This window comes from Cibotium barometz, chromosome 40, assembly GCF_041138505.1.
Source record: "Cibotium barometz isolate CiBa-2024 chromosome 40, ASM4113850v1, whole genome shotgun sequence".
Lineage (NCBI taxonomy): Eukaryota > Viridiplantae > Streptophyta > Polypodiopsida > Cyatheales > Cibotiaceae > Cibotium > Cibotium barometz.
The window spans coordinates 1,716,126-1,732,177 of record NC_141085.1 but is presented as its reverse complement, the minus strand read 5'-3'; the positions used below and the strand labels follow the sequence as shown (position 1 = coordinate 1,732,177).

At 46.2% G+C, this 16,052-nt stretch overlaps 1 protein-coding gene across 8 annotated transcripts in view; it reads right to left on the bottom strand.

Annotated features, from left to right (window-relative positions):
• LOC147615100 (uncharacterized) overlaps window positions 1–16,052 on the bottom strand; it is a 121,149-nt gene that overhangs the window by 65,917 nt on the left and 39,180 nt on the right. For all 8 annotated transcript variants that reach the window (XR_015262746.1, XM_086779070.1, XM_086779067.1 and 5 more), the window contains one exon: window positions 14,757–14,859. Coding sequence is in view for 7 of the 8 variants with exons in the window: in XM_086779070.1 (XP_086635196.1) it covers window positions 14,757–14,859 (103 nt within the window). In the remaining variant the exon portion in view is untranslated. The remainder of the gene's footprint in view (window positions 1–14,756; window positions 14,860–16,052) is intronic.

The window sequence follows — 16,052 nt, the reverse complement described above, 5'->3', positions numbered from 1 at the left end:
CCCGTGCCCACCTGCTTGTTTTCAAGAGGGAAAAACAAAGGGTCGTAACATACCCCCCTCTTGAAAAATAGCAAGCGTCCTCGATTGCACTCAATAACACAGTAAGCATCCAATGAAGAAGGATTTCCCATATGACCAAAGCAATGTCCCTCCAGTGCATCTAGGTGATGAAACAATCATCCTGAACAATAAGGCCATACCGTCACGTCAAAGTGACAAAGAACGGATCATCAACTGCGCACGGCCGGCGAGCTCCCTGAACCTGAATCGCTTCCTTCCTCCTTCGCTGCGCCCCTCATTCCTCCTTTGCTGCGCCCCTCTTCCTCCATCGCTACCTGACTCGTTCCCTTCCCCTCTGCCTTCGCTTCCTTCCCTCATCGCTACCCCCTCCTTCTTCCTCGTTTCCTTCCTATCGCTTCTTTCTTCCATCGCTGCGCCCCTCTCTCCTCCATCGCTGCCTGCTGCTTCGCCCCCCTTCCTCCGCCGCCTCCCCTCCTTCCTCTGCCTCTTCCCTCAGCACAGTGCTGCTGTGCTGCCCCTCCCCTGCCCCTCTTCGCCTTTGTGTCCAGCCTCTCCCCCTTTCTTCCCTTTTTTGCTGTTCATTCTTCCTCCCTCCTTTCCTTTCCTCCGCCTCATCGCCTTCCTCTTCCCCTTGGTTCGGATTGCTCATCATCCGGGTTCAAGTCGGCCTTTTTCTTCGATTAGCATCATGGCTAATCATTCTCCCTCGGCCGGGCGAACCATTGTTTTCTCCAAAGCCAAGCTCGCGGTCCTCTACGCCGAAATAGAGAAAGACTCCAAAACGACCCTCATTGCCAGAATCTTTAGATCTCACCCGTCCTGTCTCCAGGCTCGAGATTGGGTCCTGGCGGCTCTGCCCTCCGACCTCGCTCTACACTTTCGAGATGTCAGGTTGCTTGGAAGAGGTTTCTTCCAAGTGGATTTTGACTCTGAGGACGCAACCTCAGAGGTTTTGAAGGGCAGCCCTTTGCCATTGGGCCCGAGGAAGATATTCTTTCTTCCCTACTCCAGCTATTTTGACCCTGTTGAGGAAGACCGGAACCGTTTCCCGATTACTCTCAGATTTCCAGGTCTTCCGCGCGCATATTGGCCTATGTTAGAGGCCATCGGGTCTGCCTTTGGGCTTGTTCTTCAAGTGCCCCCCCTTCACGCCTTGCCGACATCTTCTGCCCAGGTGGTCACTGCCTCGGCGGATGGACAAGGGCATGTCAGTGGACTTTGCCCTGTGGATTTTCCCGTCCTCCAGCATTATGAGAGGCGTCCTCAGGCTGCCCATCGTCTTCTTAGATCAGAGGTCAAACCCTCTTATCTTCCATGAGAATTGTCTCATGGAATGTTCAGGGCCTTGGAGGGCTTCCCACCCGTGGTAGGAAGCGCCTTCTGAAGGACCAGCTTCACCATGCTGTTACAAGAGGGTCTATGGATGTGCTTTTGTTGTAAGAACACAAATTGGATAGATCTCAGTGTGGCAAAACTGGTAAGATGCTTTCTGACCACGGTCCTCGGCAGTTGGGACTAGGGGGGGTGTTTGTATTTCAGTGGCAGCATCTATTATACCTCATGTTATTGGGCACAGTGTTATCATCTCTACTAGAGCGCAGTGGATCTTGATCATGCATGAGGGTCAAAAATTGGGAATCTTGAATATCTATGCACCTAACGTAAGAGGTGAAAGGGTGGCCTTTTGGGACACCATTACAAATGTCATTCCCCAGGTTGATCATTGGATAGTGGGAGGGAATTTTAATATGGTTGAGCAACCTTCTGACAAGAAGGGTGGACGCGAAGGGGGTTTACACCCTTTGGAGCAAGCCTCATGGGAGAGGTTCACGCTTTCCTTTTTTGGCAGGGATTGCTGGACTGAGGATGACTTCCAGAGAAGGCCAAATTCCTTATCTTTCTCTTGGCATAACCGTAAGAGCGGGGATGAGAGCATCTTTGCACGTCTGGACAAGTTTTATGTGGATGATTGGTCCTTGGACAGAGGAGGCACCATTGCTATTATGCCTGGCACCACCAAATCCGATCATTGCCCCGTCGTTTTGTGTCTCAGGGAGCCTGGGGCTCGCTCGGCCTCTCCCCGTATCCGTATCCCTGACTCTCTTTATCTAGATGCTGACATTTCCCTTGAGATCAGAGAGATATGGAGATCTTGTGATGGTCCTAATCCTCGTCATAATATTGCGCTAGCTCTTGAGAGGACCAGCCATCATTATCATAGCATTGCCTTGTCTAAGAAGCAAGAGGCTCTGGACAAGGAGAGAGCTATTTGGCGTAGGATTGCTCCCCTTCAGAGGGAACATGAAAAGCATCCACATGCGACTTGGATTATAGACCTCTTGACCACAGTTAGAGCGAAGCTCCAGTTGGCCATGGACAGGAGGGCTTAGTTCGCCTTTCATGCAAACGAGGCCTTCTGGACTCATATGGGTGGCAGATGCAACAAAGAGTTTTTTTCAGCACACAAGCCTTCCCATAGCAGGGACTCTGTGAGGTACTTGCAGGATTCACAAGGTGAGGTTCAGATTGAGCCTAATAAGGTGAGGGATATTGCTTCAGAATTTTATCGGTCTTTGTTGACTGCAGAGGTGCCCTCCCCTCAGAGAGATGTGGCACGGCAGAAAGTTTGGGAGTGCATGCCCAGGCTCATTACAGATGCTATGTGTTTTTCCCTGGATGCCCCTCTCTCGAAGGATGAATTCCTTCACGCTTTGCATGCTCTTTCCAGTGGTTCATGCCCCGGGGATGATGGTCTTTCTCCCGCCTTCTTTATTCTTTTTTGGGATCATATTGGAGATGCTATCACTGTTGCCCTTCAGGAAATGTGGGTGTTGGGTATGATGCCTCCATACCTCACGGAGGGACTCATTCACCTTATCCCCAAGAGTGGAGACAAGACTGACATCAAGCAATGGAGGCCCATCACCCTCCTTGATTCTGCATATAAAGCTAAAGCCTTGAGTATAAGGTTGCAGCCGATTCTCCAAAGGACTATCCATGATACCCAGAATGGGTTCCTCCAAGGAAGGAGTATATTTGATAACATCTTTTCTTTCTGGGAAGCTATCGAGTGGGCAAAGGCTAGTCAGCAGCCTCTTGCCATTCTTTTGCTTGATTTTGAAAAAGCTTATGACAGAGGATTGGGGTTTTTTGGAGGGTACTATGGCACACATGGGGTTTTCCCAAAACTGGATCAGAGGTGTGTCTTGCCTATACAGGGAGGCTCATAGCACTGTTTTAGCATGTGGGGGGACGTGGTGAGCGTTTTCAGATTTCCCGTTCACTGAGGCAGGGCTGTCCCCTCGCCCCTTTACTGTCCCTCATTGTAGCTGAGGCTATGAGCAGGTTTCTTCGGGCTGCCCCTGGTGTTGTGGGTCTCAGGCTGCCTTTACGTACGGAGGAAGAGTTATTGGACTCTAAGTTAGCAGATGACACGGCGTTGTTCCTTGAGGCTTCACATGCTTGTTTATGTGCTTTCCGGACAGCCTTGGAAGCCTTTTGTTTGGCAACAGGAGCTACTATCAATTGGCATAAGTCAGTTGGTTTTTGGATCAGTGATTCTCCTCTTGCAGATTGGGGTACAGATGTTGGTTTTACTTGGATTGAGAGAGGATGCTCTGCTAGATACCTTGGTTGTCAGGTGGGTGTTGACATCTCCCCTGCACAACAGTTTGCTCCAGTGTTCTTAAGCATTAAAAGCAAACTTCATCACTGGAGTAGGAGGAAGCTCGACTTGGCCTCTAGAGCTTTGGTGGTTAACCAAGTTTTGCTAGCCACGACATGGTTTATCGCTTCGTGCTGGATTTTTCATAAGGGCTGCATTGGACAGCTTCGTCGCCTTATTCGGAACTTTCTTCGGTCAGGGCTTGATGGAAATGCACACACCAGGGCTAGAGTTGCTTGAGAAACCATTATCAGGCCTAAGCAGGAAGGGGGATTGAATATCATTGACCCTGAGGTGCAATGTAAGGCTTTGCTATGTAAGCTGGTTGTTAGGGACTTTCTTCCACGCTCTGAGCCGTGGAAGGACTTTCTCATGCAGCAGATCATGAAGTGTGTCCCTGTTCGCGGAGGTGACTGGACTCTCAGCTCACGCTTTATTTTCTCGGATGCAGTTCACCTGTAACTCGCGGCGGTGGTGCCTCGGGGACTAGGGCCTTTGACACACTTGTTGATACCATCAATGCATATTAAAACATTTAAACATGGCCATAGCCTTAACACATATCCATCAACACTTTGCATAAAACATAAAGCTGGACAAAACATCCACAAATGCTGAAAATGGAGCTTACACGAGTGACACCGCATAGAGGCCGGAATTGGCCGACCCCCCCCTTGGAGTATTTTATTACCCAAGGAGAATAATATCATGTACAAGCTTTGAGGGCCTTACTCTCCCCACGGGAGATGCCGGATTATCCACATACAAATGCCATAACACAGCCCAACACAAGGCTACCAAGCCGGAACATAGGCTGTAGAAATGCCGAGCCAACAATATAATCCATATATCTCCGTGTGGGTACTGATTCTTCCCCAAAAACCACAGGTCTTCATGCAATAGAGCTGGTACAGCAAGTACAACTCTCCATTCAACCGGTACAATAGGTACAATGGCTAGTACAACAAGTACAGTGGCTGGTACAGCAGGTTCAGTGGCTGGTACAGCCGGTACGGTGGCTGGTACAACAGGTACAGCAAGTACAAATGCTGGTACAGCAGGTGCAATGACTAGTACAACAGGTACAGTGGCTGGTACGGTGGTTGGTACAGCAAGTACAATGGCTGGTACTGCAAGTACATCAAGTACAAATGCTGGTGCAACAAGTACAATGGCTAGAAATCATAATAAATGATTAAATACCCTTGCCTTCAGTATTTCTTCGCGATGGAAGCCTCCAAAACAGTCCCCAACAGCCGGTATTCTTCATGGGCAGCCTTCAAGAGAGAGAGAAAGAGAGTAGCCATCATTAGGGCAGCCTTCAACGGTGGTAGAGGCTAGTGTGCAGCAAGAGAGCCTGCATTAATGAAGAGAGAGGGCTCCAATTTATAGATTTGGGCCTCCCATGAGCTAAAATGGCAAGAGAAGGCTACGATGACAAGTGGAGAGTAACACAATAGCTGAAGTGACAAGTGTGAGGCCACTTGTCTCACTTTGATCCACTTTCTAACAAATGTCACGCCACTTGTCTCACTTTGGTCCACCTCCTTGCCACATGTCCCAATCTAAGAGATGGGTCCTTCCATAAACTTTATCTCTAAAAATATCCCAACTGGTAGACATTCTGTCATAGGCACTTTGCCAACTCTTGGTATCTGCTCAATTCCAGATGTAATGACGCGAACAGAATTTCCATCGGAGTCGGGCCAAAAATACCAACTCTCCTAAATTTTAGGAGTGTGGTCCTTTGTATTCTAGGATAATCCCCCATTCCCAAAGCTTGTACTTTCCAAAAATTTAAACATCCTAGAGTCCACCAGACCCCTTTCAGACTGAGAAATGTCCAGGCTGGTGACATCACCGCTCCCCTTCATCCCCCCTGGTTAGGTCCCTCCTACGGGCCTGGGACTGCCTGAGAAGTTTTTTGGTGCACATGAAGCGTTCAGCGAAGGAAGTTAACCGACAGCCCATTCTGTGGAATGATTTGATCTTAGATGTGCATGGTAGGCCTCTTGGGGCAGCTATGCATATTCTTTGGGCTGGATGGGAGACGCTCTGCCCCACAGTGTTGGCTTGGAAGAGGTTTCAGAGCCTCACCGAGGTACAGAGATTGGAACTCACGCAGCATTTGAGAGGCTTTAGTCGGAGGATTGCACAGATTGACGGAGCCATTCCCAACCACTGGATTACTAGATCTTTCTTGGAAGACCGTCATCATTTTTGGTTTGGGGTTTTTTCTGGGATAGGTGTTCCTCTTCAGGTTATGGGTCTCCCCTTGCCTAGGGAGGATGATGTATCGGTCATTTTTTCTGTACAGGATGGATGGCAGTTGGAGAGATGTGACGTGCAGGACCTTATTGAGGACCCCAGATTCGTCAAGTCAGAGTTGTTGGCAGGTTAGGGAAGCACGTCTTTGTTGACCCCCACCCCCCCCCCCACCCCTCAGAGATGATCACAGAGAGTGTTAGCCTTTGGTTGTATGGTGGCTGCCCTATCAGACATTTGCATTGGGACCCCGGTGAGTGGGGGTGGAAGGATGCTTGTAACCCCTTGAAAAGCATGCCTTTTTTCAGTTATACGGTGCGGAATGCCAGACATCTTATCTTGGGACACATTCAGAGTGTCCCTACTCTTAGACTCCATTGGGAATCTTACGGCATTTCGACTAACATTCAGAGGGTTTTTTGGCGGAGATTGTGGCATTCTTATAGGAAGCCACAAATTTCCTCCTTTATTTGGGTTTCTCTTCATGGTGGTCTGGCCACCAATCAGTGGAGGTCAATTACTGGTGCTTGCCCAGCATGCCCTAGATGTGCAGGAGTTTCGGAGTCAGTTTACCATTGTTTATGGGAATGCAGGGAAGCATAGAGGCTTTGGTCTGCGATTGCACACCTCTTTGGTAGGATTAAGAGGGATGCTATCATTTCTCTTGGTTCTATTATTTGATTGACACAGTCTGGGCCACAGCTGAGATTTGAGGGGACTGACAGGAGCTTGGCCATTATGGTTAGGCAAGGAGTTGCTCGGCAGTGTTGTCTTCAAGATTTGCCACTTTCACACTTTGTCCCTCCGGCACAGAGGTTAGATAGTTCTTGGGAGATTATTGCTAGCATCTCAGCCTGGAATATCTGGAAGACTAGATGCACCGAGGCTATTGAGGATACTCCCGTTCTTGTTTCTCAGTGTCTTTGCAGGATTTGGAGTGATATTATTCACACCATCATGGCTACCTGGGCCAGAATCCAGGGATCTTCGAGGGCTGCGGAGAGGAAGCGCGGCCAATTTATGAGAGAGTGGGACATTGGTATCTTTTTCACGTCCTCTCATTCAGGACCCTATTGGCAGCACAAGGCTCCTGATTGGTTGAGATCTCCACCTTTCTTGGTGTGAAATCTCTATTTTGTAAAATTTTTTCATATATAGTCTCCTTTTTGGAGAAAAAAAAAAGTGACAAAGAACTCTTGCTTGTTCCTTCAGAACCTGTAGCAAAAGTCTAAAACCAAGTGGAAACACGTAACCTGTGTTAGCCAAAAACAAAATCATGCATCATTCTACATATGACAAACATATGCATGACACATATATGCATTCGCAAACAATATGCTCCTGAAGATGCTCTACCCACTCGACAATAACACTCTCAGGGTTGCTCGCAAGCCTTACACCCATGTATATCCCGCAAGACCTACGACTGATGGTACAACATGAGCATATGAAAGCACTCAATGCATCTAAACTATACATCCACGAAGTACTTCCCACATATGTCCCTCTTGATGCTTTACACACTCTACACATGGCCATCCCGTAGGAGCCACACTCAGTGATACACCATGAACATGGTAAAGTACCTGATGTATCATACCAACATACATGCATCTCATCCTGACACATCCAGAGTATTACCCATGTATTCCCAAGGGTACCGGGCACCAGAATACAATAATACCTCAGAAAGTGTGTAATACATGCACAAATAGAGTTCAATCAAACCAACTCTAGGACTGCTCGCAAGACTTATGCCCTCCATAGAGTCTCGAAGTATTAGCTCAGGTTGCTGCAAACTTTGAGCTCAACGAAACCATGCCATTCCAAAGGCAAGAACCAACTCCACAAATAGCATCATCTCAATATCCAATTGACCGATCCTGTGGTCAAGAACAGCCAGAACCATATGACAAAGATCAATGTCCCAATCTTCCTCAGTCATACTTTAGTTCCAAAGGCAAAAACTGTTGGGGTAAAGGCATTATGCCCACCCTTATAGTGTGTACAAGCCCATAAGTTATAGTACATAGTACACTTAGTACTTTTAATGTACTAAGTGCACTATGTGTACTAGTGCAATATACATGTGTGATAGGGGAGTCACACACTCGTATCTTCATGAGTTGACTTATCCCACAACTCTCTCTCTCTCTCCCTTGTTCTCTCTGTGTATGTCCCCCACACATGAACTCTAACCTAACCCTAATTCTCTCTCCCACACAACTGGTATCAGAGCTTAGTGATCCCTCCCTCTTCCCTCTTCTCCTTGATAGCTGAACGAGCTGTACTGTAGCTGGCTGTCACCCTCATTAGGTGAGTCATACTGTTATCAGCTAGGTGCTGATTGGGTACTGTCATACATTCAGCTTGTCGGGCAAAGCTACACGCTGCCCAGGCTCAGAAGGAAAGCGCAGCAAAGTGTTGGTGGCCACAACGCGTAACCCCACACCGGCAGTGATGGCGAACCTTTTTTTTTCGAGTTGCTTGTGAATAGGCGAAGGCAGCCAGGCGGACACGTAGGCAGTGGGCGTTGAGGCGTTTAATCGCGATTCGGCTGGCTACAAAGTGTATTAGCGCTGGGCGTTAGACACGTAAGCCAAGGACACGGAGGCCAGCGCCCACAACTCCCGGCGTCCATCGAATACTAGGTCAGAACAACACGACACGCCGCCAACCTTATCGCTGGTAGCGGGGTAGCGCCAGGTATGCGTGTTGTTGCCCTTCTGCTGCACAAGAGCCTCCAACAACAAGAGGGTAAAGGACAACCATGAAGCTTCTGCCCAGGGAAAGCGAGAAGCTTTTCCTGCATCAGGCATGCTTCCTTGCAAGTGGGAAGAAGATGCCCCCCCTTCCTGCAACAACTAAAATTCAGCCTGCAGATCAGAGAAATTCAAAAAATTAAGAGGTATTTGCCTTCAATTTTGGGAATTTCTTATCAATTCAATCAATTGCGCAGGTACAGGTGCCCAATTGCTCAATTTTTGAGCAAAATTGGCAAAAGTGGGTGACATTAGTCACAATCAGGATCAATTTGCAGGAAATTGGTCACAATCAGGATCAATTTGCAGGAAATTGGATGTCGAAATTTGGGGCTTTTGATGTAATTGTGCAATTAAGCACTCATACATGCTGTATGATGTGAGAAATTGCACATTTGGGTAAAATTGCAGCAAATTGCAGTGCAAATCAAGGGGCTTTTGTGCCTATTTGGTTGATTTGCATGCAGGCACTCGCAATTGATGCTTTGGGCAATGTGTTGATGCCTGTCAAGCACTCAATGTGCCTGTAAATCAAGGGGCTTTCATTATTTGGATGTATATGTGGCCAGGGGGAAGCATCGTGAACACTCTGGATGCCTTCATGTGCGTCAATGTACCATGTATGATCAGAAATTGATCTCAAATCAAGGGGCTTTTCAAGATTTTATGCTTGTTGAGCTTGGCAAAGCAGCAGGCAAGACATTTATGCCTTGAATCCTCAAAAATCAGCTTGCAGTCAAGGGGCTTTTGCCCAATTTCTGTTCGGGACTGTTTTATGCAGTGTTCGGGACTGTAAAAGTCTGATTTTTACTCATTTGGACAGCCAAGAGAGCATTTATTGCTACTGTACCTGCTGGTACAGATTTGGCACAGCTTTGTGCAAGTTTTGGCATGGTTGTACACTGTTTTGAGTGACCAAAAGGTTCAATTTCAGCTGCTGTACTTGCCGGTACAGGTTTGGTACATCATTTGTAAGCACTTGGTACTGTTGTACAGTACTTTGGAAGGGCAACAGAGCACATTTAAGGTGCTGTCCAAAATCTGCAGCAACCAGATTTTGGTGATTTCATCACATAAAGTGGGAGAAAAGTTGCATTCTTGCTTCCGCAGTGGGAGATAAAGCTTGGGAGAACAACTGTGAGCACTTTGTGTGCTTTTGGTGCAGTGTTTGCACATTTTGCAGGGAGTCAGGCATTGACAGGTTGCATATTGCTATGGCAACCACAGGTGAGAGCTCTTCATTGCTTCACATCAAGAAGCTTGAAGGCTCGCATAATTATGATATTTGGCAAACCCAGTGCTACAATGTGTTGCTCCAGAAAAAGCAGCACAAGCCTATCAAAGAAAGGGGTGTAATGCCCGCTTCTCTTACTGCTGAAGAGTGGGAAGATATGGATGAGCTGGCAAGATCTACTATTATGTTGTCTGTGTCAAACTCATTACTTTTCAGCATTCGTGAAGAGAAGACAGCTTGGGGAATGTGGCAGAGATTGCAGGACTTGTATGCCCAACAAAGTGCCTCAAGCAAAGTGTATTGGTTGAAGAAACTCATAGGTCTTCAGATGAAGGAAGGGGCGTCTATGACAGCCCATCTAAATGAGTTTAATGGTATTGTCAGCCAGGTCATTAATCAAAAGTTGGCAATGGACGATGAGTTCAAAGCCACTTTTCTGTTATGCACTTTGCCAGAGAGTTGGGACACATTCAGGACAGCCACTAGCAATTCGCATGCTATGCTGTCATATGCAGATGTTGAGGGTGCTCTTCTTCAAGAAGAGATGAACAGGAAAAACAACTCTATTGGAAAGTCCAATGCAATGAATGCACGTGGGAGATCCCAGCAAAGGGGAAAAAGCCAAGAAAGGGGAAGGAGCAAGTCTCGCTCCAAAAAGGATTTGGAATGCCATTATTGTGGCAAGAAGGGATACATTAAAAAGCAATGCTACAAATGGAAAAATGATCAAAAAGAAAAGGGAAAAGGCAAAGACAAAGAGAAAGATGAAGCCAAAGATGTAAAGCCAAAGGGCAAAAGTGGAGTCAAGATTGAAGAAATCAATGTGTCACATGCAGGTGGCAGTGAGGATGAGGTCCTATTTACGTCTTCACTGGATGCCCATTCACTTCTTACAGGTGGTCATGGTATGCACTCATGGATCATTGATTCAGGTGCCTCCTTTCATGTCACAGGTTGCAGAGACTTGTTTGTCAGGTATACTGCTGGCAATGAAGGAGTGGTTTATTTGGGTGATAACCATGCATGCAAGATACTTGGCAGAGGTGATGTGAGCCTTGTGTTTTCAGATGGCTCACAGCTTATGCTCCATGATGTCAGGCATGTGCCTGAGATCAAGAAGAATCTGCTTTCTACTAGACAGCTTGATGATGCTGATTATGTTACCACATTTGGTCGTGGAAAGTGGAAGATTAGTAAGGGCTCACTGATTGTTGCCAGAGGCTCTAAGGTGGACACTCTTTATTTCATGCATGCAGGTGTTTGTCACCATGCTAATGTAAATGCAACCGAGCTGCCGGAAATCTCTATGTGGCATAGCCGGTTGGGACACATGAGTGTCAAAGGAATGGAGCAATTGTCTCGTTTGGGTTACTTGCCTTCTCTAAAGTTTTCAAGTTTTCAGTTTTGTGAGCATTGTATATATGGTAGGCAACTCCAGTGCCCCCACAAGAAAGCTCTTGGACAGAAAGATGCTCAGTTAGAGCTTGTGCATACAGATGTATGTGAGATGCCTCAGCTTTCTTTGGGAGGGACAAAATACTTTGTGTCTTTTATAGATGATGCCACACGCAAGGTGTGGATTTATCCTCTTCGTTTGAAGAGTGATACATTCTCAGTGTTTCAGAAGTTTGTTGCTCTTGTTGAGAATCAAACTGGCAAAACACAGAAGGCTTTGCGTTCCGACAATGGTGGAGAGTATATGTCTAAACAGTTTCAAGACTTTTGTGATGCTAAAGGCATCAAGAGGGAGCTCTCTACTCCTTATGATCCTCCACAAAACGGGACAGCAGAGAGGATGAACAGGACCATTCAGGAAAAGGTCCGTTCTATGTTGTCACATGCTGCGTTACCTCATGGTTTTTGGGCTGAAGCTGTTATGACAGCCGTTCACCTTATAAACAGGTCACCTAACACGAGGCTTGGTGGGAAAGTGCCAGAGGAAGTATGGACAGGGAAGCCTCCGTCATACAAGCACTTGAGAGTGTTTGGTTGCGTTGCGTACGTGCACATACGCAGGGAAATGCGCACCAAACTTGATCCTAAGTCTCACAAATGCATATTCCTAGGATATGGTGACAGAGGTGAAATGGGGTATAGACTTTGGGATCCCGTGAATAGAAAGATTGTACGCAGCAATGATGTCATTTTTGATGAAACATGCATGTATAAGGAGCCTGCAAGGCAACAGGAACCTGGCAGAGTCATCTTTGATGATGATGGACATCATGGACAACAACCAAGGGCTGTAAATCAGCCATTACAGCAGGAAAACCAGCCCTTAAATGGTGCTGAAAATGGTCCAAATGGACAGCCAGAGATGGCAGAAGATATCCCTATGGATATACCACAGTTAGAAGAAATACCGGGCATGATATTTCAGCCTTACGGCATGGAACAGGAGCCACCAATGGGTGATATGCAGGCTGGACAGCAACCTGCAAATGATGGTCATTGGGTACAGAGGTCCACTAGACCCTCTAGAGCCCCTGACAGGTTTGTTCCAGGGGTTGACCACTTGATGCTCACTGACTGTGGGGAGCCCTCATGTTATAAGGAGGCTTTACAGAGGGCAGACAAGGCTCTTTGGGAGCGTGCCATGAAGTCAGAGATGGATTCTCTGCATAAAAATGGAACTTGGAAGTTGGTGCATTTGCCTGCAGGCAAGAAGATTTTGCCATGCAAATGGGTATACAGGCTCAAAGTTACACGTGATGCAAAGCCAAGATACAAAGCCAGGTTAGTGGCTAAGGGCTTTAAGCAGGAATATGGTGTGGACTTTGATGAGATCTTCTCTCCAGTGGTCAAAATGACCACACTTAGAGCTGTGTTGGCTTTGGTTGCGCATGATGATCTGGACTTGATTCAGATGGATGTGAAGACTGCTTTTCTTCACGGTGATCTCCATGAGGAGATTGAAAAGAAGCCCAGTGTGATGAAGGCGGGCTGAAGCAAATCATAGGTAAGAATTCGATAGCGAGGCAGAGGAGCCACAACACGACGAGCAAGACGTCGCCAAGCGAAAATGTAAGAGGGCAAAAAGGGCCTCCAAAGCCTCTGGCCCAAACTAGCCGTGCAAAAGCTTGTATGCAGGGAGAGCTAGCGCAATGCGGGTGAGGTGTGACTGGCCCAGATGTTGTCAACGAAGATCACACATATGGTTGTTTATAGCACAGGACGGCCCATGATGATGAAGAGGTGACAAGGAGAAGCGCTCAGCTGTGTATGGACAACACTGGTGACTGAAGACCTGTGTTTTCCTTCCCTGTGTCATCATGTGTATGGCTGCGTTAAGTTCAGCCTGCTGTGGACAGCTTGTGTGACCTCAAATGTTCTTGTGTTAAGAGCTTGTGTGACCTCAAATGTGCTTGTGTTAAGAGCTGTATATGCTGCTGGACAGTGAGCTGAATGTCAAACTTGGATATCAAGAGATCACACATATGCATGAGAAAAACGGAGATAGGTGTTGGCAGGCTGTAGAGGAAAATGCATCAGACACATTGCTGCTGGCAGTCCAATAGAAAAATGCAAAAAAAAAACCTAAAAACACAGAAACCCTAAAAGTACAGAAACTCTAAAAACATAGATGTGGTTCAGCCTAGTTCTAATACCATGTTTGAATCAGGGTAAACCTAGGAGGAGCTATGGAGGATGAAAGATATCCATGATAGGTGTGTAGGAGTAGCATGAAAGTAGAGAGATGATATGGAAGCTCAAGCCATGACAATGGTGCGCATGCGCGTGCACACAGATGATAGCACACAATAGAGAGGAGTTGCACCACAGAAGAATGATTGTATTATGATAATACTTCCACCATGTACAATGCTTTTATAGGAGACTTCAAACTAACTCCAAAATACCCAACAAGATCTTCCCTTCGAGAAAAAAATGACTTGCAGAATAAGTGTCTTGACAAAGAAAATTACACATTTCTTGCAGCTCAACATGAAAGCCCTAAAGACTCTGTCTCCCAATCAAAGATGCTGGTGGATAGCTCCTTTGATACAACACACGGACCTGCTCGCCTTCAGGGGGGTTAATCCATACCAAATTTAGTCTTCTAATGGGCCCCATTGTTGATCATTAAGTAGTAAAAACCTTGTAGCTTCTTGCTTGGCTCCTTTGATACAGAATTTGAGGACAACCCATGGGCCAGCTACCCAAAGAGCTTAATCTACACCAAATTTAGTCTTTTAGTGAGCCTCACAATTGCCCATTAACTAGCAAAATCTTGTGGCTTCTCTGTAAGACAACACAATAGCGGAAGCAAGATCTTCATAATACAATGCATTGAATTGCAGAAAGAAGTGGAGAGTCAACAATATTATTGCTTGCAAACTTCGATTATAAATTGGTGGCTATCCACCCACCCGCATGCTCTGGATAAGGAGTTTTGATGGCGACATAGATAGATTCTAGGTAGAGGATGTCTTGCTTACAAGCACGCATGAACACAATGCACTCAATGATGAACAAAGGCTGATGCATGAATCACTATTTAACTCCTTGAGAGCCGAATTAACGTACATCACTCAGGGCACTGAGCCAAATCTCAAAAAATTATTCCTTTATTGATATTTCCTGGATATACGTCATGTCTTCACAGACTGTTTTACTCCTTCCATACGGAAGTGCTGTATAAAACATTTTAGCCTCGGGCCATTTTGGTTATCTTAGTTTATTTATATTACAAAGTTTCTTTGTCTTGAAAAGATGATACACTAAAACAAGGGAAAGAATACATGCTGATTGTATACCAAAACAAGGAATACAGGGAGAAATTGTTTAAGCTCACTCAAACAATACTCACAAAATTCCCCTTCGTTCAAAAGTTTTCGTACCACATTTCGCAAGAACACAAGGTTGCCATTTGTTGGATCTTCAATCCATGGTTGGGCATGTTTCCTGCACACCTAGCGTTCATTAAACCATGATGTAAGTAACGACAAGCAATGAAACATCATATACTAATTTGCAACTCTTACAAGAAATCAACTTTGAGGGATGGAGTAAAATTTATTTACAAATTACAATAGCTCTGCATCAACCTTCTTGCACAGTTCCCCATCCACATTCAAAGAATGCCCCCCAATCCTCTCATTTTGACATAGCTGCCTTCTTGGCATCCCCCCAGAAAAAAACCAAAACTCCCCCTCCCCCCCCCCCCCCCCCCCCCCCCCGCCAAGGCAGGCCTATTCCATCCTACAGGCTAGGCGCCCCCGACCCACAGCACCGAGGATCTCCACCATACAGAGACAGATCCATGAGATTTTCCGACGACATGACATGCCCTTGCCATAGCCACATCTACCACTGACAACACGCCCTTGCGTCCCATACCACCAAACTGTCTCCTTGCCACCCCTAGCCCTAAGGTCTCCCACCTTGGTAGACACTTGCACCACAAGGATTCCACATAATCATCATAAGTGAGCCCATAATCATTTATGTAGTAATAACCAAGCTACTATTAGCCCACTACTTTTATTATTAATCTTTTAACCATTGTAAGCCTCTAATTGGCTTTTTATCAACTCTAAGTTAATCCAAACCTCATCCTTGCTCGCCTTTAGCCTCTTGGGTGCGTCCTATCAACCTCACGCCCAGCTAACCCTAACCCTAATCATGGGTTAGCAGATCCCCTTAACCCTGGTTAATACTAGCCCAAGGCCCACTTAGAGATATAACAACGTGTGTGAATCCCTGAATCCCACATATTTTTGTAACCCACGTGAAGTTGACATTTGTACAAATCTTCTTCCAACTCAAGAATAAGGCTCTCTTATTCCAACTTAGACTGAGCCTCTTTTTCACACTTGCAACAAGGATTTATACAAATGTATAGGGCTATATCACAAGCTGGTGACATCCCATTCCCTCCCCCCCCCAGCAGGGAGCTTCTTAATAGATGATCGCAGCTTAAGAAGTATATTCACACTTGCAACAAGGATTTATACAAATGTATAAGGTTATATCAAAAGCTATTGATATCCACCCAATTAGAGACTGACTTCTATGTTCCACTGACTGATGTGTGTGCATCATGTGTGCTTGTTATGAGTGATCTTGGGAGAATGATATTTACAATATTTGTCAACGAATTAGA